Consider the following 26,397-nt stretch of genomic DNA (forward strand, 5'->3'; position numbering starts at 1 on the left):
GAAGAAGAAGAAGAAGAAGGAGGAGGAGGAGGAGGAGGAGGAGGAGGAGGAGGAGGAGGAGGAGAAGAAGAAGAAATAATAATGGCACTTAAACACTTGACAAGATTATCTGTCTGGTTCATTATAAGATTTCTCCCTTAGAAGATTGTTAGTATGTAGGCAGTACTATCAAAGTATAAATATATATAAACCCTGTGTCCCAGCAATTGCTTTCATAAGAATCCTGGCAAGCACTTAAGCAAAATGTAAGACCATCCGTCTGGTGAAATAATGGGAGATTAGAAGTAACCCAGGTGTATCCCAGCAGCAGGGGGTTAAATCAACCATGATAGCCTTTACAGGAAGAGGGGCAGCCCTATGTATACCAGTAAGGAGCCATTTCCAAGATGCATTGCTAAATCAAAACGTGATGTAGAATACAAGGTGCATACATGGAGTGCCTCTGGGTATAGTGCTGCCCTGGGAAGAGGAACTGATGGCCTGGAGCAGAGGAGGAAGGGCTGCTAGAGGGAGACTTTCACCCTGTTGTATATTTTAAGTCATGTACTGCACATATAATTTACCTAGTCGAAAAATAAACAAAAGGTAAAAAATAGCTACTCTGTCCTCTGTATGTTGCTGACTGTCATATTTCAGCCCTGCTGCCTCCCCTTTCTCCCCCAACCTTCTTCCCTCTGAACAACTAATTAAGTGGCTCCCCACTGGGATGCCTCAGAGGCATCTCACTGATGGTAACTGTGCTCTCTGGCCCCATTCCTCCCAAGTCCCCATCAGCCCAGCTAACCCAGCCAAGGGCCCTGATTCCTCCAGTGCTCTCCTAGATTCGGTTCTTCAGCATATTCTCCCTGCCACTGGGCCCTCCCCAGGCCTGCAGGAACCCTCCCTCCTGCAAAGTCTACTCATACCACTCTCCTGTGTAAAGTTCCCTGACAGTGCCTGGATTTTAATCCTGGCTCAGTCTTGACCTGGGGGAAGCAGGACCTGGCCCTGTCTTACCTGTTCACTTCTTCCTTGCCCTTACCTGGCTGCCTTGTTTACTGAACTCATCCTTGCCCCAGGACTTTGGCACCCGTCTCCTCTACCTGGAATGCTGTCTGCTGGCTGGTGAGGTGCCACCCAGCCCCATCTTGGTTCCTGAGAGCTAGCCTGTCTCTGCTCCTCATCACTCTCCACCGCTCCCCTCTCCCAGCTGGGTGCTCCTAGATCAGATGCCCAGTTGTGTTTCTTCCTAGCATTTCCTCACTCAGAAATGCCTTGTTCTTTACTTGCTGTTCTCTGTAGCATCAAACTCCATGTAAGTAGGAATCTTACACTTTACTTGCCTGTTACACCTTTGACTCTGATTGGTATAGTTAGGCGCTCAGTTAATATATTTTGAATGGAATGAGGTTTATTGTTTCCCATTCATCCATTCTTTCATGACATGCCCTGGGCTGCTGCTGTGATCCAGGAAGTATATCAGAAAGCAAGCTGGACATTGTCCCTGTCCCTAAGAGGCTCATTCATGACACCTTGCAGCCCATGATGGTGATTTCTAGGATGGCTGTCCAAATTTGGTCAGGAGTTTGTGGGCACCTTCTGTGGCAAGCATCAGTGCCCAGAGCACAGAGTGAGCTGATACTCTGTGGGTCACTGCTGGGTCAGCCTGCCCCCTGTTCTGGATGTTCTCACTCTTTGCGGCCTGGGCTGCCATTCTGATTGATAATACATTGATACGACAACACTGTTTCATGTTTTTCTTTGCAGAGGGATGTTTGCTGGAGGATTGAAGGAGATGGAGCAGGAAGAGGTCCTGATCCACGGCGTGTCCTACAATGCCATGTGCCAAATCCTGCATTTCATTTATACCTCTGAGTTGGAGCTCAGCCTGAGCAATGTTCAGGAGACGCTGGTTGCTGCCTGCCAGCTGCAGGTGAGGCTGCCCTCGCTCCAGCAAGGCAGACCCAAACCCAGGGGTGTTCTGCAGGTGTCTGCAGGGCAGTGGTATGAGGAGGATCAGCAGGCGAAGATGCCAGGCAGCAAAAGAGACTACAGGTCGGGCAGAGGCTCTTGGGTGGAACATGGCTCAGCCAGTTCTGGGCGCTGAAGCATAGCTGCTCCAAATGCCTCCAGGTCCAGGCTCCTTCTCTGCCTTTGCCCTCTGCTTTTCTGCTGGTTCCTTTCCTTCTACCTGGCCTCTCTGTCACTCAGAAGATCCTGCATGTAAACATGGGGGCCTACCCTGAGGTGGGTATGTGATGTCCTTCGTGCCCCAGCGTCCGACAAAGCTGAGCTCCCATGGTTGCCCAGACCCTTTCTGCTCGTCCCCCCACTTGGCTTTGTCAGTCTGTTTGAAACCACTTTCCTTTTTGTCATTGAACTTTGAATAGTTGTTTTCCTACAGAACGCCAAGTTTTCTGAGGCTTTGACAGTGTGACTTACATTTTAGAAGGCTGTATTAGCTCGGCAGTGTGGGTACAGTCACTCAGGGCTGGGCCTACCTGTGCCTTTGCTCTCAGGAGCCATCATCAGATGGTTTCCTCTGGCTGGAGAGACTTCTCGCCTTACATTTGTTGAAAGTGAAAATGAAATGCTATGGTGAGTTTATTATCCTGACCTTTTCTCAGGTCAGAGCATGTTTGGGGCCATCAGAAAGAATGCAGGTCCGGAAAACCAACCTGTTTAGGGGTGTCAGGAGGCCCCACCCTGCGTGGCAGGGCCCCGGCAGTTCCCTGCACATTCACTCACACATGGGCGGGTGGGGGGCACTTGGCCCGTACTTGTTGGGTTGGTTTGACCACAGCTCTTCCTATGCCACAAGTGGGTAGAGCCAGTGCTCCTGAGCACTTTAGTGTCTCTGAGGTCATTGTGAGGGGTAGCATGGGATGGGCATCCCTGCTTCACCTCGAGCAGCCTGGCTTTTGGGGATTTGATTTTTAACATATTGGGATTCTATGCAATGTTCCTTTTTTTTTTTTTTTTTTTTTTAATGCTTATTTATTTTGAGAGAGAACAAGCACGTGGGAGGGGAAGAGAGAGAGGAAAGAGAATCCCAAACAGGCACTGTAAATGTGGAGCCCAATGAGGGGCTTGATCCCACAACCCTGGGATCATGACCTGAGCCGAAATCAAGAGTCAGATGCTCAACCAACTGAGCACCCCTGGTGCCCCTGCAGTTTTGTTTTTTGTTTTTTATTTGTGTGTTTTTGGGTTTTTTTTGTTTTTTGTTTTGTTTTTAATTTTATTCAAATCCCAGCCAGTTAACATACAGCGTGGTAATGGTTTCAGGAGTAGAATTTAGTGATTCATCACTTACATATAACACCCAGTGCTCATCCCAACAAGTGCCTTGCAATGTGGTTTTTAAAGCAAGTTTGACTTGGCATAAGAGTTCCAAGTCCATAGGCCCACCAGGGTCCTGTTTGTTCATGTAGCCAGTGACCACATTCTCCCCTTGCTCTGTGCCTTGCACTAATTCAGGATCACACTGTTCGTGGTGTCCCCAGAGACTTGGATCTGAATCCCAGTGAGACTGTCACCACTGGGTAACCTCTAGCAATGATTCCTTTCTCCGAGCCTCTTGTGGGCTCCTGCACTGGGCAGGCCTGGGGTGATTCCTCTGTGAGCTTCCCCAGCAGAGGGTCCACTGCTGTGACCATGAGGATGGAAAGGAGACAATGACATGGCCCCTGGATTCTTCAGGAGCTGCTTCTCCGACCCACTGAGAGCTGTTTGCTTTCACTTTCTATCCAGAAACTGGTCCTCAGTGTCCTGGCCCGTGACAGATCAGAAGTAGTATTTTAGGAAGACAAGGCAAAGCAGAAGTGCCTGCCAAGGGAGAAAACAGGTGGTCAAGTGAACTTTTAGGGCTTAACAAAACACAGTGGGAATGGTCCATGTGGGGCAGACGCATTCCTGGCACTTGGCAGGTTTTCCTTCAGCTCTCATCTTGTGACCTGGCAAGCACTGAGTATCTTGTGAATGTGAAAAAAATAAAGGTAAAAAGATTTTAAACGTTTATTAATAAGCTTCACATACCAGCAGAATTATTGTATGTGCAATGGTTAATTTGTTGATGATAAGTGAGATATTCACATTAAAATTTTCGAGAGAGAAACAGTGTGAGTGGGGGTGGGGGAGGGGCAGAGAGAGAGGGAGACACAAAACTCAAAGCGGGCTCTAGGCTCCACACTGTCAGCACAGAGCCCCATGTGGGGCTCGTACTCAGGAACTGTGAGATCATGACCTGAGCCAAAGTCGGATGCTTACCGACTAAGCCACCCAGCACCTCAAGGCATTTCCGCTTTTAGGGCTATTCTAAAATCCTGTTTTCCTAAAGAACGTAGCAATGCTTGGGCAGCTTTCCCCAGAGCCCTCCCCTCTGTCTCCGCCCTGCCGTGCTCTGGTTGTTTAATCACCAGGTGGCCTCTAAGCCTGTGGCTCACTTCTCAGCTCCCACCTCAGCAGTGTTGTCTCTCGCTCTCCTTCCATCTCATTCGTTCTTCTGCATGATTGGACACGGGCAAGTGCCAGCCACCTGTGACCCCTGTGCTAGCTGGAGTCATGCGGGCCTCTGCCCAGGCAGGGTGGCTCCCAGCCTTTTAAGAACCTAGTGGGATTCCCAGGATGGGTGCTAGGCAAGCATCTGGAACACTCTGCTGGCAGTTCTTAGCGCGTGGGTGCTTCAGGGCCATCTCCTGGGGAAGGGGGTGGGTTCCCTGGGCCTGCATCTTTGGCTGAGCCTGCAGTTGTGGGGGTTGTGGCAGGACAAGAGAGCTGGATGTTTCTAGAGAGCCTGGGGGGGGGGGGGGCATGAGTCCTAGGTGCCTTCCAAACCAGGGGTAATTGATACAGTGGCCACTGTGCTGCTTCCTGATTCTCTGGAGATTCAATACTTCTGATCTGAAAGGTTTTACTCTGTGCCAGGTAGTTCCTGGGTACCATCTCATCTTCAACTTACTGCTCTCCACTTTATTTTATTTTTTTTCATTTTTATTTTTTTTGAGTTAATTATTTTTTTTGGTTTTCTTATTTTTTAAATATAATTTATTGTCAAATTGGCTTAAATACAACACCCAGTGCTGATCCCAGCAGGTGCCCTCCTCAATGCCCATCACCCATTTTCCCCTCTCCCCCACGCCCCCCATCCACCCTCATTTTGTTCTCAGTATTTAAGAGTCTTTTGCAGTTTGCCTCCTTCCCTCTCTGTTTGTAACTATTTTTTTCCCCTTCCCTTCCCCCATGGTCTTCTGTTAAGTTTCTTAAGATCCACATATGAGTGAAAACATATGATATCTGTCCTTTTCTGACTGACTTTTTCACTCAGCATAATACCTTCCTGTTCCATCCATGTTGCTGCAAATGACATGATTTCATTCTTTCTCATTGCCAAGTAGTATTCCATTATATATATAAACCACATCTTTATCCATTCATCAGTTGATGAACATTTAGGCTCTTTCCATAATTTGGCCAATGTTGAAAGCACTGCTATAAACATTGGGGTACATGTGCCCCTATAAATCATCACCCCCCCCGTATCCCTTGGGTAAATTCCTAGTAGTGCCATTTCTGGGTCATAGGGTAGTTCTATTTTTAATTTTTCTTCAACTTTTTTTTTTTTTTTTTTTTATTTATTTTTGGGACAGAGAGAGACAGAGCATGAACGGGGGAGGGGCAGAGAGAGAGGGAGACACAGAATCGGAAACAGGCTCCAGGCTCTGAGCCATCAGCCCAGAGCCCGACGCGGGGCTCGAACTCCCGGACCGCGAGATCGTGACCTGGCTGAAGTCGGACGCTTAACCGACTGCGCCACCCAGGCGCCCCCTATTTTTAATTTTTTCAGGAACCGCCACACTTTTCCAGAGCAGCTGCACCAGTTTGCATTCCCACCAACAGTGCAAGAGGGTTCCTGTTTCTCCATTTCCTCACTAGCATCTATTGTTTCCTGAGTTGTTAATTTTAGCCACTCTGGTGTGAGGTGGTATCTCAGTGTGGCTTTGATTTGTGTTTCCCTGATGATGAGTGACATTGAGCATCTTTTCATGTGTCTGTTGGCCATCTGGATGTCTTCTTTGGAAAAGTGTCTATTCATGTCTTCTGCTCATTTCTTTACTGGATTATTTGTTTTCTGGGTGTTGAGGTTGGTAAGTTCTTTGTAGATTTTGGATACTAGTCCTTTATCCGATATGTTATTTGCAAAATATCTTTTCCCATTCTGTTGGTTGCCTTTTAGTTTTGTTGATTGTTTCCTTTGCAGTGCAGAAGCTTTTTATCTTGATGAGGTCCCAATAGTTCATTTTTGCTTTTAATTCCCTTGCCTTTGGAGATGTGTCAAGTAAGAAATTGCTGCAGCTGAGGTCAAAGAGGTTGTTGCCTGCTTTCTCCTCTAGGGTTTTGAAGGTTTCCTGTCTCACATTTAGGTCTTTCATCCATTTTGAGTTTATTTTTGTATATGGTGTAAGAAAGTGATCTAGTTTCATTCTTCTACATGTCCAGTTCTCCCAGCACCATTTGCTAAAGAGACTTTTTTCCATTGGATGCTATTTCCTGCTTTGTCAAAGATTAGTTGGCCATACATTTGTGAGTCTAATTCTGGGTTGGTGTATGTGTCTGTTTTTGTACCAATACCATACTGTCTTGATGTTTACAGCTTTGTAGTAGAGGGTAAAGTCTGGGCTTGTGATGCCTCCTGCTTTGGTTTTCTTTTTCAGTATCACTTTGGCTATTCGGGATCTTCTTGTGGTTCCATACAAACTTTAGGATTGTTCCAGCTTTGAGAAGAATGCCAGCGCGTTTTGATTGGGATCGATTGAATGTGTAGATTGCTTTGGGTAGTATTGATGTTTTAACAATATTTATTCTTCTAATCCAGGACTGCTCTCTACTTTAATCGCTGCTCTTATAAATGAGGAAACTGAGGCTCAGAGAGGTTAAGAATGTGCTACAGATCTCTTTGAAGCCCAGGTTTAAACCCAGTCAGTCTGCAGTGAGCCCCAATCATCTCTACTATTGGGGGAGAGCAGCTGCGCCAGGCCTCCACTTCAGGAAAGGTCAGGGGCGGTGGAAGGGGGCCAGCTGTAAACAATAGCTTCGCGTCCCCTGTTATCCTCTGTCTCCCTCACTCAGACACTGTTCCCAGCCCAGGCTTGAATGGGGCTTGTTCTTTTCACAGATCCCAGAAATCATCCATTTCTGCTGTGATTTCCTCATGTCCTGGGTGGATGAAGAGAACATCCTTGATGTCTACCGGCTGGCGGAGCTGTTTGACTTGAGCCGTCTGACTGAGCAGCTGGACACCTACATCCTCAAAAACTTTGTGGCCTTCTCTCGGACTGACAAGTACCGCCAGCTTCCCCTGGAGAAGGTCTACTCCCTCCTTAGCAGCAACCGCCTGGAGGTCTCCTGTGAGACCGAAGTGTATGAGGGTGCCCTGCTCTACCATTACACCCTGGAGCAGGTGCAGGCCGACCAGATCTCGCTGCACGAGCCCCCCAAGCTCCTTGAGACCGTGCGTTTCCCCCTGATGGAAGCTGAGGTCCTCCAGCGGCTGCACGATAAGCTGGACCCCAGCCCACTGAGGGACACGGTGGCCAATGCCCTCATGTACCACCGCAATGAGAGCCTGCAGCCCAGCTTGCAGGGCCCTCAGACAGAGCTGCGGTCGGACTTCCAGTGTGTTGTGGGCTTTGGGGGCATTCATTCCACGCCATCCACTGTCCTGAGTGACCAGGCCAAGTACCTGAACCCCCTGCTGGGAGAGTGGAAGCACTTTACCGCCTCCCTGGCTCCCCGCATGTCCAACCAGGGCATTGCGGTGCTCAACAACTTTGTGTACCTGATCGGAGGGGACAACAATGTCCAGGGCTTTCGTGCCGAGTCCCGGTGCTGGAGGTAGGCATGGGTGCTTGGCTGAGACTTGGTCTGTGGGTGACGCTGTGGTGCAGGAGTTGTGGGCCTAGGAGGCTGCTTATGGAGTGGGGTCTGCGAGGGCCGAGGCTGTAGCCTTTTAAATTAATCTTGTGGCTCATCGGGTAGGTCTGTTTTGTGGAGTAAAGTCCAGGTTAATTTGAAGAGTGAGGGCTGTGGTGAGGCAAGGAAGAGGGGACCCAGCATGCTTCCTTTCGCTGTTCTTTTCCTCTCAAACCCACTCACCATGGGTCATACCCACTGTTTTGTTGGTGAGGGTCTAGGTTGTGATTGTGCACTTGGACTGGCCAAACACAGGGAGGGGACCTAGTTGCCAGGAACACTGGGCAGGGCAGCTTCTCCTTCCATCTCACCCTCTCCGGCTTTGACATGTATCGTCCAGGGCTCCCTCTGCTAGGCAGCTCTGCCCTCTGAAGCACAGGCGTTGGTGGAGGATGGCTTCCGGTCCTCCCTCCCTCTTCTGCAGTGTACAGTTCTCAGCCTACGGGACCCAAAAGACAGGCATCGCTGAACCTCGTGCCAGGTTTCACCACCCTTGCCTGCCCTGTCGTCAGTGGTGTCGCTGGACATGGGGTCCCCCGAGGTCCTCTGAGGAGGCAGTTTTTCAAGAAGGAGTGGGATATTGTGATGTACTATATATGTTTTTGCTATATGTTAGGTCTATATCCACAGTTTCTGGTTCACAGCTCCCAGAACTCAGAATTTCCCAAGGGAGGAGAGTGCTAATTTTGTCTTGTGTTATGTTAATGAGGTGACTTTGGAAGACCCCAAGTGTAAGGGGGTGCTGGTTACTGGGAGAACCAGCCCTGTGGTTAGAGGGTTGGAATTTCAGGCCTACCCGCTGACCTTGGGGAGGGCAGAAGGGCTGGTGGCTGAGTCAGTCGCCAGTGGCCAGTGATTTAATCAATCATGCCTATATCGTGAAGCCTCCATAAAAACCCAAAAGAGGGGGTTGGGAGAGCTTCGGGATTGGTGAACACCGAGTTGGAGGTGCTGGGAGATTGGCACACCTGGAGGGGGCAAGGAAGCTCCCTACTCTTTCCCCAGACCTTGCTCTATCTATCTCTTCCTGTCTGGCTATGGCTGTTCCTGATTTATAGCCTTTTATAACAAACAGGTAATCTAGTAAATATGTTTTTCTGAGTTCTGTGAGCCGCTCTAGCAGGTTAATTGAAACCCAAGTAGGGGTTCATGGGAACCTCTGATTTATAGCCAGTTGGTCACAGGCACAACCTGGTGCTTCAGAGTGATATTCTGAGCCAGAGGGGGTTATTGGAACCTCCAGTTGGTAGCTGGTAGGTCAGAAGCATAGTAAACAGCCTGAGCTTGTGAGTAGTGTCTGAAATGGGGACAGGTGGGGTGGGGAGGCATCTTATAGACTGAGCCCTTAACCTGTGGGATCTGATGCTTTCTCCAGATAGATAGTGTTAGAATTGAGTTGAATTGTAGGACTCAGTTGGTGTTCCAAGAATTGCTTATTAATGTGCAGAAAGTGTTGTGGTCCCCCCACCCCACCCCCCGCCACTGCCCTGCCCCAACACACATTGGAACTGAGTACAGAAACCCAAAAGAGGGGGTTTTGTGGACTGTCATGGTCTGTAGGATGCTTCCAGCTCTGTCAGTCTATGGAGCTATGATCTCACAAATCCATTTTTGAGGGCAGAACAAAGAAACCAACGCAGATCCCCATAGCCTCAGCTACCATTAGGTGTCTAGGGCCCCTCCACTGTGCTTTGGCTTGATATCATGGGATTTGGTGCATGTGGGAAGTCTCCATCTTCTGTAGGCTGAAGGAAAGCTGGCATTGCAGAGAGAGAGATTGCCAGCTGCTTCCATGGCTGTGAGGTACTGACCAAGTTCATGTTCATGTTTCCATCTTTGGGGGTGGAGGTGGGATCTGGCCTGGCCATGCCCCATGAGGCCCCAGCACTTCTGGGAAGAAATCACCTTTGTTAAACTGATGAGACGCAAAGCTTGGCAGCTCAGTTGAGGTTAAACAGGAGGACATGCTGAGCACAGAAAGGAGGAAACAATACTTTGATTTTCTCTCTAACAGAATACCCTCCAGAGTGGGTGTGGCAGCACCAGGTTCAGCCTTCCCTTGAAAAGCCTCAAAGCTTCCTTTTTAGGGGCCTGTTTCTTTCCAGTGGGAGGGCCAAAGCCACATCTCCCTGCTGAGGCAACCCACAGACCTACAAAACAGACCTCTCCAGGGTGTTAAGGTCACCAGCCTTTAGCATACAACGGGGTGGTTGTGTGCCCACTGGGAGGCCAGCCCTGGGGCTTTCCCAGAGGGCCATGCCCAAGGGCAACAGTTGGGTCCACTGCCTGCCCTTAGTCTGCCCTTTTACTGCTTTGATGTCCGTTGCACTCAAGACTAGTCTAAATTTCCCATTGGTGAACATGTGCTCTGAGTCCCAAGCCAAACTCTGGAAAATGCTAGTATCAGCACCAGTGTTTGATAACCATGGCCTCAAACTCCAGTGAGAAGGTTAGGTCACTGTGGCAGGTAGGGTTGGTGAGGCCTACCTGGCAAGGGGAGGTACCTCAGAAGGGTTGGGGTGCAGTATCTGCCTGGGGTGATGGGGTGGTGGCGAGGGCCCTGGTGTCTGTTCTCTCTATAGGGTGAGAGTTCCTTTAATCTCTTCATAGACTTTTAAAACTGCCAGATGGGTCTTAATTTGAATGGTCTAAGAGTTAGGTTCTCTTCCCTCTCCCCTTCCTTAATTTACCAGTCTTAGGGTCTACAGACTCTCAGAATATGAAAAGACAAAATTTGCAGTTAGTTAGAGTTTGCATTTTGAGGCTTGAGGACTTAACAGATTATATCAGAACACTGGTATAGGAGCTTCATATAGGAAGTTAACTCTCTTGGAGCAAATTTTATTTGTACTCCTCCCCCACCCCGCTTTCAAAAGTCCACATTATTCCACTTTGCTTTCATGAAAGACCTACGTTAGTGTCTATTTTCACTAACCAGTAGAATTCCAAAGAGGATTTTCACTTTTACAAAAACAAGACGAAAAGAGAAGATCATGTTCAGCATTGGTTTAGCAGTGAGCCTTTGTAGAGGAGCTTGCACCCTTAGCGAGATGGCCCTTCCAAGTGCCTTCCCCAGGAATGACACCCAGCATCTCAGCATCAAGTGACCATAGCTTTGAACTCTATTTGTAAGCATCTGTGCTTTATCTCCATTTATTTTGTGCATTCATTAGCAAGGTGTGACTTCAGGTATCAGAAAAGCCCTGAGAACGGTTATTTTTTGGGCCTGGGAATGCTCAAATTTTTTTCCATGTAAACTAATTGCAATTGCTCTGTTTTATGCCATTTCAACTTCTGAAAGGTTTCCAAGAACACCCTACTTTCGGATGGGAGAGGGCAGAGCCTGTACTGATATGCCTTACCTGGGAGTGGCCTTTTGCCCTCTGACCTTACTTAGAATAGCCACTTGTTTTTAACGTGGGGCATTCCCATGTCTGTTTGGAATTTAAAATATATTTTAAACATTTCTTTGATTGTAATGGACTTCATTAATAGTCATAGGAATGTTGGAGCGCCTGGGTGGCTCAGTTGGTTAAGCATCTGACTTCGGCTCAGGTCATGATCTCATGGTTTGTGAGTTTGAGCCCCGCATCAGTCTCTGTGCTGACAGCTCAGAGCCTGGAGCAGCTTCAGATTCTGTGTCTCCCTCTCTCTGCCCCTCCCCTGCTCATGCTCGTGCTCTCTCTCTCTCTCTCTCTCTCTCAAAGAATAAATAAACATTAAAAAAAAAAGTCATGGGAATGTTGGGGCACCTGGGTGGGTCACTCGATTGAGTGTCCGACTTCAGCTCAGGTCATGATCTCACAGTTTGTAAGTTTTGAGCCCTTCATTGGGCTCACTGCTGTCAACATAGAGCCCACTTCGGATCCTCTGTTCCCCTTTCTCTCTGCCCCTCCCTGCTCTTGCACATGCTTTCTCTCAGAAGTAAATAAACGTGAAAAAAAAAAATAGCCATGGGAATGCTTAAGTTGTGGAAATACAGAAGAAAAAGGGTCTGCTCAATTTAACAAGGACTCCAGAGCGTTTTGTATCCACTATAGCTTGAGCTTCCGAGTTTGCAGTAGGGTGATCTAAATTCTGCCTTAAAGTGACTAGAACTGTTTATATCCTTCTGTAGCTAGTTTTTATTAGAAAAAATATTACTTGAGAACTTATTCTGACAAAGTAGAAAATCAAGAAAGAAATGTGGAATACAGGACACAGTGGGGAGATAAGAAATGAGTGCAACTGTGATTGTGTCTAAATTACTGATGTATGGTGTGTGTATGTATTGCGTGTGTGTGTGTGTGTGTGCGCATGCACACGCACGCACACGTGCGTGTGTTAAATCTGAAACTGCAAATCCAAATGAATGCATCTGAGGAAGCTGTGAGGGCCGGAAGGAAGCAAGCGGAAGCATCGGGTGGGTCTTGCTTGTCTCACTCTGGTGGATGATGCCGACTTGCACTTAACTAGAAACGGGGTTGGGGGAACATGTACCTGAATGAGTGTTGTACACAGGAAAGGCAGTGGGAAGTGCCATCCCAGTCAGTTGGCAGGGCCTCACGAGTGCCGAGCCCTGGACTGGCTTGGGCTCCGGTCCCCAGCTGGACCTTCAACTGGCTGGGCCTCTTGTCATTGAGTTCTTAACCGCCACCTCCTTGGGAGGCCCTTCCTGGTCCCCGTGAGAGAGCTCTGACCTCCCGGCCCCCTCTGCCCAATAGATTATGATCTCTGAGTAGATCACCCTCTCTCTACCTCTGTTCTTGTCCTTTGTGGCATTTGTCATTATATGGAGTGCTTGCTTACGTGTTCTCTTTAGCCTGCTTCCCATCTACAATGGAAAGAAGGGTCCTGGTCTGGAGTTTGCCTCTGGATTCGCAGCACTGAGCACCGTGCCTGATCCATGTTGGGTCGCCGGTGAATATTTGCAGAGTGACTGAATGATTTCACCTATGGTAATCTTTGTTCAATTCACTGAGCCCTGAGTTACAGCGAAGTCTAGGAATACAGACTTGAGTCAGTCTTAACGAAGTCCCTTTCTGAGCCCTCACGATAGCTTTTGGAGGCAGGTGGCATCCCCCTGTTGGCCAGGTGCGGAAACTGAGTGAATGTCAAGGGAGGGAAATCAATGCCTAGACACACCCAGCTGGATGGGGCAGACCAGCTGTCCATCCTGGGTCTGTGTGACCCACATGCGTGTTCTTTCTCTCCTGTTGGCCCCAACCCCTGAGCACCTTGTTTCCTGTCATTCCTGTCTGGCAGGGAAGAGCTGGCCAAAAGGTGCAGGCAGGAAGAAGCAGCTGCCTAGCACATCTGGATGAAACTTGTCTCTTCACCAACCAGTGTGGGGCACAGACCCAGACCAAAGCAAACTTTGCTCACTCTCTAATGAGCCAGTTGAAGTTCAGCTTGTCTTCTTGGGGTTGGTCTTTCTATGGAGAAATAACCACTTACCTGAAAGCGGCTGTAATTATGCATGAGCTGTTGAGCAAGGAGGCTTCAGAAGCAGGCACTCAAGATGCTGGTGCCTGAGTGGATGTCCAAGGGAAGGGGCCAGATGCAGGTCAGGGGAAGAGTGGGCTTGGCCCTTGGGCTCTCAGGGTCCTGGTCCCTCAAGGTTCTGTAATTGTCTGTATTGACCCAAGTAGCATACTCGCCTGTGTGCCCCACGGAGTGCCAGGCCTGGGGCATGGAGTGCGGCAGGGCTGAGTGCTGGCAAGGTTGGTGTGGACTGGGCTGTAAGGGCCTCCTCAGCTGCTAGGCTAGTGAGGATTTTGGTGTGAGTGGGGGCTTTGCTGCTGAGGGTAGGATCGGTGGGCAGAGGGAGCGTGGGGTTCCGTTCAGGACCGGTGAGCAGCCAGCTGGAGATGGTTAGGAGGCCTTTGCAGTGTGGGTCTGACATGCAGGAGGAGGAAGTGAGGGGTGATAGCTTGTCTCCTGGGGTGATTGAGATCCTGTGGGTTGGGCATGTGAGGCCCCTCAAAGGCAAATGAGGGGCAGCACGACCTCAGGGGGGCTATGGGAGGGGGGCAGCCACACAAAGCAGCTCAGAGTGAAGTTGCTTGGGGATACGACTTTTTAAAAAAATGTTTATTTTTGAGAGAGAGAGTGGGGGATGGGCAGAGAGGGGTACAGAGGATCCAAAGCAGGCTCTGTGGTGACAGCAGAGAGCCTAGTGCGGAGCTTGATCTCCATGGTTTGAGCTGAAGTCAGACAGTTAACCAACTGAGCCATCCAGGCACCCCTCTCCATCAGCCTTTTAAAAAATCATATCCCTGGGGTGCCTGCGTGGCTTAGTTGGTTAAGCATCAGACTTGGCCCAGGTCATGATCTCGCGGTTTATGAGTCCCACGTTGGACTCTGCACTGACGGTGTGGAGCCTGCTTGAGATTCCCCCCCCCCCCCCGCCCAATCTCACTCTCTCTCTCTCTCCCTCTCTTTCTACTCCTCCCCCATTTGTGCTTTCTCTTGCTCTCTCATGATAAATAAACCTTTAAAAAAAAGGTTGATGGAGAAAGAAGGAGATGTGGGAGATGGCTCTTATTCCACCAGCTGGCAACAGGACAGCTTAGGAGAGGTACCTGAAGTGATGGAGGTGTGGTCTGTGACAGGATGCTGGCAGACGGCTCTGGAGGGAGTGTTGGCATTGGCCATAGGCCGGGAGGCTGTTGTGCCTGTCCAGGGATGGGCATTCTTCAATGGGGATGGGACTGTGGGGACCATGGATCTGGATAGGTGAGATGGGGCAGCCTGGGGTGGACAGATAGGTGGGCTAGAAACCCCCCATGAGGTCACCCCTAGAATATGATGGCATCATGGGCAGAAACCCGAGTTCCTGGTCATGCTTTCCAGGCTCCATGCTGGGGACATATCCGTGTTCAGGCATGTAGCAGCCTGCTGGTGTGGCTGTGGGTAGGCCTGTGCTGGTGTGAGGGCAGCTGGGGTACAGTGATGGAGCAGGAGGTGTGGGCCTGCTGGGCAGGCTTTCTGGCCTATCAATGATGCACTGCCTTCATGTTCCCTCAAAAGGTATGACCCAAGGCACAACCGCTGGTTCCAGATCCAGTCCCTGCAGCAGGAACACGCCGACCTGTGTGTGTGTGTTGTGGGCAGGTACATCTATGCGGTGGCGGGTCGCGACTACCATAACGATCTGAATGCTGTGGAGCGTTATGATCCCACCACCAACTCCTGGGCTTACGTGGCTCCGCTCAAGAGGGAGGTAAGGAAGCCCCTCCAAGTGGGGCCTTCTCCTGTCTGCTTTCCTTAGACGGTGTGCAGAGTGAATGTGTGGCCAGGCCAGGGAACTAGGCCCAGTGGGTACCTCCAAAGACTCTGCACTGTGATTGGACGGGGGACCCCTGAGGTTCAGCCACCCCCTGGGGAGATCCTCCCGAAGCACGCATCAGACTCCATTCCCCAGAATTTCACCCCTATCTCGCCCATCAAGGGTCTCGCCACCTTGTCCCAGGAAGCTGCTTTAACCCTGCAGTTCAACTGCAGACAGAAGCCTTCCCCTTGTCTGTCCTTCAGGACAGTGGAGCTGAGCTGGGACGTGTCCAAAAATGTTAAACAGAAGGGACACTACCATAGAGGAGGTCTCAGGAGCCTCAGACTTACACAGGCTTCCTGGAGGGTGGGGCCTTTGAAAAGCCAGAAAACCAGTTTAGAAGTCGTATTTCATATTTATTCATTTGTTTTTTAAAATCATGTGCATCCTGCATAGTACTTTGGATCCGATTTGAAGATGTTTAAAATATGGTCATTGTGCAAAGGTGGTGCTTTAGGGATGTGCCTGTCTTATCTTATGGACTTGGGATATTAGGACCCTGGCTGTAAAACCAGGCACAAGATCCTAGGGCAAGGAAGAGGCCTCAGTGATCCAGGTCCCATGTTTTGGGTGCTACCTCAGAGCAGGGTAGGCACCCTTCCCGTATTGGCATTATAATTCGGGGAGCACCTTCTATGGCCCAGGCTACCTTTGGGCATCTCTGAGCCCTCTAGTGGCAGAGGATGGTGTGGGGACACACATGGAGCTATTTCCCAGGCTCTGCCATAAGAGCTCCTGCCTTTCTGAACCTCCTTCCAAACCTCCCCTCTTTATCTCTCACCTCTCTCCCAATTCCCTCAGGGGTGTAGATTTTGACCTCAGGGGGCTGAGGGTCTTCCTGATGGGCCCAGCTCTTTTCCAGGGCCCATGAGGCCTCTGAGACTGGGGTCTCCCACTGTAGTTCTCCCAGGTAGGAAGCTAGCCTGCTCCTTGCTCTTCAGCTTTGGGGAAGGAATCCCCCTTTGGTGGGGTACTCACTACCCTCATTCTGGAAAAAGGAAAAGATTTTGTATGGGAAAGATCAGGAGGTCATTGAGACCTGATGGACACCTGAATTCTGTTCTGGAAAGGAGTGAGTGGGAATGGGGGGCTCCAGGGGTTCTTTGTCTGGGGCTGCCTGGTGAAGCTGTAGTTCTCCGATGTGGCCACAGAGGGGCAGCCTCGATCTTCAACCTGCTTCTCCCCAGAATGTCAGTGTTCCTTCCTTCCTTCCTTCCTTCCTTCCTTCCTTCCTTCCTTCCTTCCTTCCTTCCTTCCTTCCTTCCTTCTGTTTGTTCATTTCAGCTACTTTTTATTAAGCACCTACCATATACCGTGTTCTGGGGATCCAGTGGTGATAAAAAATGAGAAAGGATTTCGCACGCGCGCACACACACAGGTCATGGCGCTCACAGCCCATGTTAAGAGAGACTGCTTTTAACCTCTAAACAAATCATTAAAGTAACTGTCTATTGTGCTAAGTGTGTTGAAGGAAATTGAGAGAGTTGAGCTCAGCATTGCTCAGAGAGGGGTCTTTGGCAGGACTAACCCGAAAAGACTGTTTGGGGAAGGCCCAAGCAAGATGTTGATTAGACCAGGGTCTAAAGGAAGCAGCTGTTGGGAGAGGGAAAAGAAGCTCCCAGGCCAGGAGGGGGACTTCCCAGTTCTGAATAAAGAGGGTTGGCATGAGGAGGGATTGTGAAGAGATGAGGGTAGAGGGGAGCAGCTCCTGAGCCATCAGGTGGTCCAGGTAGGGGCCATTGTGGCTTGTGCCAGGGTGGAGGCTATGGGGAAGGAGGGAGATGGGCAGGTTCGAGGTGTAGTTTGGAAGTAAACTGACCAGACTTGCTGATGGATCAGATGTTAGAGAATGAAAGGGGATAGATCATGGAAGATGCCCAGGTGCCAGGTTTGAGCACCTGTGCTGATGACCAGGCCTCTGACCAAGAAGACAAATGAGTTTGGGAATGTAAAAGAAAAGGAAAGGTTTCATCTAGGACATGATAAATATTCCAATTGGAAATGTCAGTTTGGCATTAAAAGTGAGCTCAGGGGAAATAGAAATGTGGAGGGTTTGTCAGGACATGATGGTGTGCACATGAACAGCTGTGATGAGCTCAGAGGAGCAGGGATGAAGAGAAGGTTGTGGAGGGGCAGCCAAGGAGGTAGACGAGAAGCCTGCCAGAGAACAGGGGATTTTCTCCTGTGAGCAAAGGGGGCCCACAGGTCCCAGAGAAGGCATCTATGCAGTCCACATTGCCAACTCAGAACCCACATTCAGACATAGCAAATGGCCGAGAGGAAAAAGCTGTCACACAGCCCCATCCATTTGTCATGTCCTCTCACCTGTTTCTTAGGGACCCTCATAATGCTGAGTCCCACCAACATGGCATCATTAAGAACTGGTTGCTGACATCCCCCCAACAGACCATGAACTCTCTGCCCCAGCAGCAGGCAGAGTGTTGCCTTCCTGTGTTCCAGAGGAGAAAAAGGGGATCTCTGCAGGGATCTCTACTCACTTAAAAAACCCCTCCAAGAGAATTCACACTTCTAGGAAGATAGAGTAGATACATTCTTCTTGATTCCTCTGTGCTAAGTACAACTCAAAACTCTTGGCATTATACATAAACTTAAGACTCGGAATGGTTGAAAGAAGGCAGTTCAGCTAGGGATCTCAAGAACTGAGGACAACACCACACACTAATGTGTTCCCTGGGTTTTCTTTTTGCCTCATATATCTCAGACTTGTAAGTAAAGACGCTGACAGCTGGTAACACCGATGGGAAGCAAACTTCAATGAATGTATAAAAATTGAAATCCTACAGTGTGTTCTCCTACTCAAATAGACTCAAACTAGCAATCACCAACAGAAATCTCCAAATCATTGGAAACTGAACAACACACTTCTAAATAATCCATGGGTCAGAGAGAAATAATAAAAATACCTTGAAGTGAATGAAAATGGAAAGGCAGCATGTCAAAATTTGTGGCATCCAGCTAAAGCTGTGCTGAGAGGGGATTTGTGGCACTGAAAGCATATGTTAGAGAAGAAGTAAATCTCAAATCATTTATACAAACTCCTATCTTAAGAATTTGGTGGGGGGGGGGAGAAAAATAAAGCCAAACCAAGCAGAAGAAAAGAAATATCAAAGAGCAGAAATTAGAAGTTAAAAGCAGTAAAATCGTAGAGAAAATCAACAAAACAAACAACTGGCATCTTATTAACAAGATCAACAAAATTGACAAACCTCTAGTAAGTTTGAGAAAGAAGAAAGAGAAGACACAATTTAAAATATCAAGAATAAAACGGGACATAATTACAACCCCTGCAAACTTCAAAAGGATGATAAGGGGGATGATACTATGAACAACTCTACACATGTAAACTTGATTACAGATGAAATGGACTAATTCCCCCAAAATACAACCTAACACAACTGACTCAAAAGTAAATAGGTAACTTGAATAGCCCTATACCTGGTAAGAAAATTAAACTTCGCAGAAAGAAATGTCCAGGCCTAGTAGTATTGAGGAATTCTAAACATTGAAAGAAAAGCTAATACCAAATCTGCATGAATTTTTTTTTCTAGAAAATGGAAAAGGAGAGAATACTTCCCAATTTATGTTACGGGGTTAATATTGATAGCAAAACCAGACAAAGATGGTACCAAAAAAAGACAAATCTCTCAAATCTCTCATATGTATATCTCTCATATACATATAATATCCTTCACTGAATGTTAGCTAATAGAATTAACCCCCTTCAATAAATACATGACAAAATGGAATTGATTACAGAGATGGGAGGCTAGTTCCGTATTTGAAATTTAATCAGCTCATACTTGACCATGCTAAAAAATCACATGTCAGTCAAAGCAGAAAAAGGATTTGACAATATGTTGCATCCATTCGTGATTAAACTCAGGAACTTAGAATAGAGATGCTTTTCTTCGACTTGCTGAAGAACATCTACAAAAATCCTACTGCTAGTAGTGTGTTTAATGGTGACAGACTGAATTGAATGCTTTTTTCTTAAGTTGGGGAGCAGGGCAAGGATGTCTGTTCTCACCACTCTTATTCATCATAGTTCTGGAGGGTCTAGCCAGGGAAACATGGCAAGAAAAGAAAATAAACGCATGCAGCTTGAAAAGAAAGAAAGAAAACTGACCCTACAAATCAATAAATTGTCAAAAATCTAAAGGAATATACAAAAAAAAAAAATCCTAGCACTAATAAGTGAGATCAATAAAATTGCAAGATATAAGATAAAAGCATATAAGATATAAGCATAAAAAAATCAATTGCACAGTGCCTGGGTGGCTTAGTCAGTTAGGCATCCATCTTTGGCTCAGGTCATGATCTCGTAGTCCGTGAGTTCAAGCGCTGTGTCAGGCTCTGTGTTCACAGCTCGGAGCCTGGAGCCTGCTTCAGATTCTGTGTCTCCCCCTCTCTCTGCCCCTCCCCTGCTCATGCTCGCTTGCTCCCTCTGTCTCTCTCTCTCTCTCTGTCTCTCAAAAATAAATAAAGATTAAAAAATTTTTTTAAATCAATTGCATTTTTGTGTACTAGCAACAAACATGTGGACACTGAAATTATGAAGATAATACTATTTACAATTGCTCCAAAAAATGAAATACATAGGTATATATTTAACACTTACAGGATTGATATGCTGAAAATTATAAAATACTAATGAAAGTTATAAAAGAAGATGTAAATGAGTGAGGAGACATACCATGTACATGGATTGGAGGACTCAAATAATAAAGATGTCAGTTCTTCCCATATCAATATATGGGACCTAGAATACCTCCATTGTGTAAAAGAATAAAGTGGGAAGAATCAATCTGCCTGATTTCAAGACTTAACTACATAGTTATGGTAGTCACAACCATGATATTGGCAGAGGGATAGACACATAAATCAGTGGAACAGAATGGAGAACCCACAATAGACCCACACAAAATGCCCATCTGAATTTTGACAAAGATGCAGAAGCAATTGAATGGAGGAAAGATAATCTTTCAACAAATTATGCTGGAACAGTTGGACATCCATAGGCAAAGAAAGTGAACATCAACCCAAGTCTCATACTTTATATAAAAATTAACTCAAATGCCTTATGGGCTTATATGTAAAACATAGAGCTATATTTATTGGGGGAAAGTAGAGAAGTAGAAGAAAATCTTTGGGATCTAGGGCTAGGCAACAAGGACTTGGACTTGACCTTTCCCAAAGGATGAGCCGTAAAAAGAAAAATTGATAAAATGGACTTCAGCAAAAGTACAGAGGGGATGTACAGATGGCAAACAAGCACATGAGAAGATTTGCAACATCATTAACCATTAACCATTAGGGAAGCTCAAATTAAATTCATAGTGAGAAAACGACCTATCAGAGAAACTAAAAAAAAAGGACTAAAAAATGGCAACACCCAGTGCTGGCAAGGATGCTGAGAAGCTCGGTTTCTCATACGTTGCTGGTGGGAATGTAAAATGGCACAGCTACACTGGGAAAGAACTTCACAGTGTCTTTAAAAAGTTGACTTCCAATATCTTGGGTATTTTTCCCAGAGAAATGAAAATTTTGTACACAAATATTTATATCGGTTTATTGGTAACAACCAGAAATCGGGGCGAGGGACATAGGTGTGATTACAAATCGGTAACAGGATTACAAATTGGCAAATCCTAGTGGAAGTGGCAATGTCCTGTGTCTTGACTATGTCAACATAAGTGTCCTGGTTGTGTTTATTGTGCTACAGTTATACTAGCTCTTACTACTGGGGAGTCTGGGTAAAGGGTACATGTAGTCTGTATTATTTCTTACAACTACATGTGAATCTACACTTCAAAATGAAAAGTTTAATTTAAAAAAGCACCAAAACCTCCCAGCCCCTACCATTGATGGGAGAAGACTCAGACCCTTGGTATATGTCCTGCCCAGTGCTCTCTCCCCTGTTCTCCACCCTGTCCACCTCTCCAGCCCTTTACTGTGTCCCCACACAACCTGAATGTTAGTTACTGGCTCTGTAACACAACTCTGGAGCTTCCACACCCCATGGGGCTCCTCTACCCCTAAAACACACAGTGCTCTGCCTTGGGGCCCATGGGCCCAGCATGAAGGGCCTTGCTCAGGGTGGGTGGAGTGAGTGGGTAGGAGAGAGGAGGATGTGGTAGGGACCAGTGTGAGGAGTCCAGCTGGCGGGGCAGGGAGGAGATCCTCTGCCAGGGTGCATGCATAAGGCTGAAGACCAAAATCAAAAGCAGGGTGGTGTATTTTCCTCCTCCACACATAAGGGTCACTAAAATGGCATTATTCTTGGTGTTGATTTTGCATCTCACTTTTTTCCTCATCATGTCATTATATATTATTTGTGAACAGATTTTGAAAGTGGGGTCAGCAGTCCTGGAGGATTGGCTGGCCATTGGGAGAGGGGGTGTGGGGTTGTGGGGGGAGGTGGAGGGCACTGAGCGTGGGTCAGGCAGTCCCAGAAGTGCTATCTATTCTCCTGTGTCTGGCTCTGAAAGCTGTGCTTTGATTGCTTTGGGCCCCCCATGCAGACATGTCCTTTAGGGGCAAGGGAAAGAGAGATTCCATTCTCCACCTTGTAGAAACTCAGAGTTACCTCTGGGTCCACAGACTGTCTCCTGTTGGAGTAAGGTTGGGGTGGATGACTTGGACTGTATCAGGGAATATGCTTGCAGAACGTGAGGTGGAAGTTGGGATGCCATGAGGCATGGGGCAGCTTTGGGGGTATGAGTGGCCTTGGCAAGGGCTCCTGGTTGCCCTCCCTCATGGCCCTCTTGCCCCCTTCCCACTGTCCCGGTTCTCTTGGTGGCCCTGAGCAGGTGTATGCCCACGCGGGCGCCTCGCTGGAAGGGAAGATGTACATTACCTGCGGCCGCAGAGGGGAGGACTACCTAAAGGAGACACACTGCTATGACCCAGACAGCAACACCTGGCACAGCCTGGCGGACGGACCTGTGCGGCGGGCCTGGCACGGCATGGCCACCCTCTTGGACAAGCTGTACGTGATTGGGGGCAGCAACAATGATGCTGGCTACAGGAGGGACGTGCATCAGGTGAGCAGAGCTGGGCTGCCCACCTACACATTATTCCCATCCCTTTTATTTATTTTTTTTTTTAATTTTTTTTTTTAACGTTTATTTTTTGAGATAGAGAGAGAGACAGAGCATGAAGGGGGGAGGGTCAGAGAGAGGGAGACACAGAATCTGAAACAGGCTCCAGGCTCTGAGCTGTCAGCACAGAGCCCGACGCGGGGCTCGAACTCACGGACCGCGAGATCATGACCTGAGCCGAAGTCGGCCGCCCAACCAACTAAGCCACCCAGGCACCCCTATCCCTTTAATTGTTATGGATGAAAAATTAATTGTAATGTGTATGCCTTTTTTTTAAATAGACTTTATTTACTAAAGTTTATGTATTTTGAGAGAGAGAGTGGACGTGGGGAAGGGGTGGTGAGAGGGAGAGACAGAATCCCAAGCAGGCTCTGTGCTATTAGTGCAGAGCCAGACTCAGGGCTCGAATTCATGAACTGTGAGATCATACCTGAGCTGAGATCAAGAGTCGGACACTTAAAACCACCCAGGTGCCCAATAGACTTTTTTTTTTTTATGTTTACTTATTTTTGAGAGAGAGAGTTTGAGCAGGGGAGGGGCAGAGAGAGAGGGAGACACAGAACTCAAAGCGGGCTCCAGGCTCTAAGCTGTGAGCCCAGAGCCCGACGCGGGGCTTGAACCCACGAACTGTGTGAGATCATGACCTGAGCCAGTCAGACACTTAATGACTGAGCCGCCCTGGAGCCCCTAGACTTTATTTTTTATAGCAGTTTAGATTCTTGGCAAAATTGAGCAGAAGGTACAGAGATTTCCCATATACCCCCACCCCCACACACATGGTCTCCTCACTGTCAACATCCCCCACCAGAGCGAGACCTTTGTTACAGTCAGTGAACCTACGGTGACGTGTTGTTACCCCAAGTCCAAAGTTTACATTAGGGCTCACTCTTGGTGGTGTACATTCTATGGGTTTGGAAGAATGACATGTATCCACCATTATAGTATCGTACAGGATACTTTCATTTGTTTTTATTATTAAAAACATTAATTATAAAATTAATATAACCACCTTGCAAAATGTTTGAATAATGGATAAGGGTGAGGAAAAGCACCCATAATCCAGCTCAGTGCCACTATTTTTTAGTCCTACCCGTGCATAGTTTCCACCTAATTGTAGGTAAAGAGCATTCCATTCTGCTTCTGGCTAAAGTTTGTTATGGCTGTTTTCCAGTTTAATTCTTGATCTCCATAGCCACCTCTTCTACCTCAGTGGCTCTGCAGAATTCTGTCACGTTGATGCATCATTTGGATTGGTTCAAGTTTTAACTATTTCAAGTAACATAAGTAATATTTGCTTTGTAGAACTTTTCAGGTATTTTGGATTATTTCCTTAGGTGAGAGCCATTCTTCTCAAAGCGTGGTCCCAGACTACCAGCATCCAATCACCTGGGAACTTGTTAGCAATGTAGGTTCTCAGGACCCACGCCGGGCCCATGCCGGGCCCATGCCCGACCCACTGAATTGGAAACTCTGGGGGCAGGGCTCAGCAAATCTGTTTTTATTTACTTATTTATTTATTTTTAATGTTTATTTATTTATTTATTGGAGAGAGACAGAGTGCAAGCCGGGGAGGGGAAGAGAGAGAGGGAGACACAGAATCCAAAGCAGGCTCCAGGCTCTGAGCCGTTAGCACCGAGCCCGACGCAGGGCTCGAACTCACAAGCTGTGAGATCGTGACCTGAGCCGAAGTCAGATGCTTAACTGACTGAGCCACTCAGGTGCCCCTCAGCAAATCTGTTTTAATAGGTCTTGAGTGGTAAGAACCCCTGGGCTATAGTGGATTAGTTTCCTATTGCTGCCATGACAAATCACCACCAACTTAATCACTTAAAACAACATAAGCAAGTGTATTCTTACAGTTTGTAGGTCCTAAGTCTGATGCGGTCTCACTGGGCTAAAATCCAGGTGTCATCAGGGTGTCTGTCCTTTATAGAGGCCCTTGGGAAGAATCTGCTCCTTGCTCACTCAGGTTATCAGAATTCAGTTACCCGCGTTTGTAGAACTGAGGTCCCTGTTTCTTTTCTGGCTGTCGGCTAAAGGCCCTTCTTGGCTTCTGGTGGCCTCTGCATTCCCTGGCATGGGACCGCTTCATCCTCAGCCAGCAATGGCAGGTTGTCCTTTGACTTCTCTCCTGTTAGACTTTCTCCCCTCTCCTTTCAAGGACTTGTGCAATTAGGTGGGTCCACCCACAATATCCAGGATAACCTCCCCATGTCTAGATCCAAACCCTTAAGCACGTTGGCAAAGTCCCTTTTGCCATGTAAAGTAACACTCACAGATTTTAGAGATTTAGGGCATGGACATCTTTGGAGGGTCACTTTTCTGCCGACCACACAGCTGGAGAACCAAGTGTGATTATTAAGTCAAAAAGTAAGATTTTTGTGGCTCTTAGTACACATTGCCAAATAGCTGTCGTGGAGTGTCAAATGCGCAGTAGTATGGCTTCATTACACATTTGCCAGCACTGGATCTTGTGATTTTTCTTCCCCCGGTGGCTGCCTGTTGTCAGGGACAAATTTAACTCCTATTTTACATTTTTTGGATTATTAATAGGTTGAACATTTTCCCATGTATTTGTTTACTGTTTGGGGTAATTTTGGAGACATGAGAACGTTGATGGTCATCTCTAGTCAGCAAGTTAACTATTTCCACATTTTATCTGCACTTGCGTCTGTGTTGGGTACTTTGTGGGGCAGTTACTTGGGGTCCTTGTCCTCAGTCAGTTTCAGTCTTATGGAGGGGAGAGAACCCAAGACCTTGGAGAAGAACAGCATGCCAGTGTGCCAACTGGGAGATGCCCACACACCTGGGGCCACAGGCTGGCTGAGGGCCCCGGAGGCAGGGCAGAGCCTGGTCCATGGACAGGACATTTTGACGCTGGCCCCAAACTCTTCCTCCAGGGGAGCCGGGTTTATACATAGCCTGGCTGCATCCCTCAGCCTTGGTCTGAATCCAGGGCCTGGCTGAGAGTGCCGCCCTGCCCAGCTGGCCCAGGACGGGCTGGCAGCTCTGTCCCAGCAGGTGTCCAGCTTTACTCTGACCTTGGCTTTGCAGGTGGCCTGCTACAGCTGCACGTCTGGGCAGTGGTCGTCCGTCTGCCCGCTCCCAGCTGGACACGGTGAGCCTGGCATCGCTGTGCTGGACACCAGGATCTACGTGCTGGGTGGCCGCTCGCACAACCGTGGCAGCCGCACAGGCTATGTGCACATCTACGACGTGGAGAAAGACTGCTGGGAGGAGGGGCCGCAGCTGGACAACTCCATCTCGGGCCTGGCAGCCTGTGTGCTCACCCTGCCCCGCTCCCTGCTCCTCGAGCCGCCTCGTGGGACCCCTGACCGCAGCCAGGCCGACCCGGACTTTGCTTCCGAGGTGATGAGTGTGTCTGACTGGGAGGAGTTTGACAACTCGAGTGAGGACTAGGGCTCCGGCACCTGGTGTCAGAGGGAAGGTGGCAGGAGCTCTGAGGGCAGCAGGTCCTCAAGTGGTCCTTCCTGCTGGCACCGCCTGCTTGCTGGCTCCTGCCACCTATCCTTCACACTAGCCTGCCTGCCGGCCCATAGCAGTTATTTGGGGAGCTCTGCAGATCTGTGGCTGTAATTACCCTACGTTGGGGAATGCTTACAGAGGGCTCTGGTTCTCTGGAGGAGTTGACTGGGCCCACTCCTCCTCAGCTCGGACAGGGTGTGGCGTCACCAGCTGTCTTGGCCTCCCCAGTCCCTGGTTCTAGTCCCTGCTGGGCTGAGAAGGCACCCTTCTCCAAAGGGACCTGGGAACTGGCCTCACGGATGAGGGGGCCCGGGCATATTGCGCCCCCTTCCGTGGGCAGGGAGGGGGTGGAGTGAGCCCGTTGCCTGCCTGGCATCTGGGGGTTTGAGCTATTACAAGCTCCCTGGAGAGAGAACAGAGATACATAGAATTGCCCGAGACTGGTTCTAGTAATAAAAAAGATCCCCTACAGCTGGGCTTTTCTGACCCTATGTTGTTGACAAATGAAATAAATCCTCTTACAAAAGG

The 26,397-nt window shown here is 48.3% G+C and overlaps 1 protein-coding gene across 1 annotated transcript in view; it reads left to right on the forward strand.

Moving 5' to 3' along the window:
* Positions 1–26,397, forward strand: part of KLHL22 (kelch like family member 22) — a 40,707-nt gene extending 14,310 nt beyond the window's left edge. The window contains exons 3-7 of the mRNA XM_030336653.1: positions 1,747–1,912; positions 7,154–7,872; positions 14,962–15,154; positions 22,093–22,326; positions 25,438–26,397. Coding sequence (XP_030192513.1) covers positions 1,747–1,912; positions 7,154–7,872; positions 14,962–15,154; positions 22,093–22,326; positions 25,438–25,803 — 1,678 coding nt within the window. The 3' untranslated portion in view covers positions 25,804–26,397. The remainder of the gene's footprint in view (positions 1–1,746; positions 1,913–7,153; positions 7,873–14,961; positions 15,155–22,092; positions 22,327–25,437) is intronic.

The sequence above is a fragment of the Lynx canadensis genome, chromosome D3 (assembly GCF_007474595.2).
Source record: "Lynx canadensis isolate LIC74 chromosome D3, mLynCan4.pri.v2, whole genome shotgun sequence".
NCBI classification, from domain to species: domain Eukaryota; kingdom Metazoa; phylum Chordata; class Mammalia; order Carnivora; family Felidae; genus Lynx; species Lynx canadensis.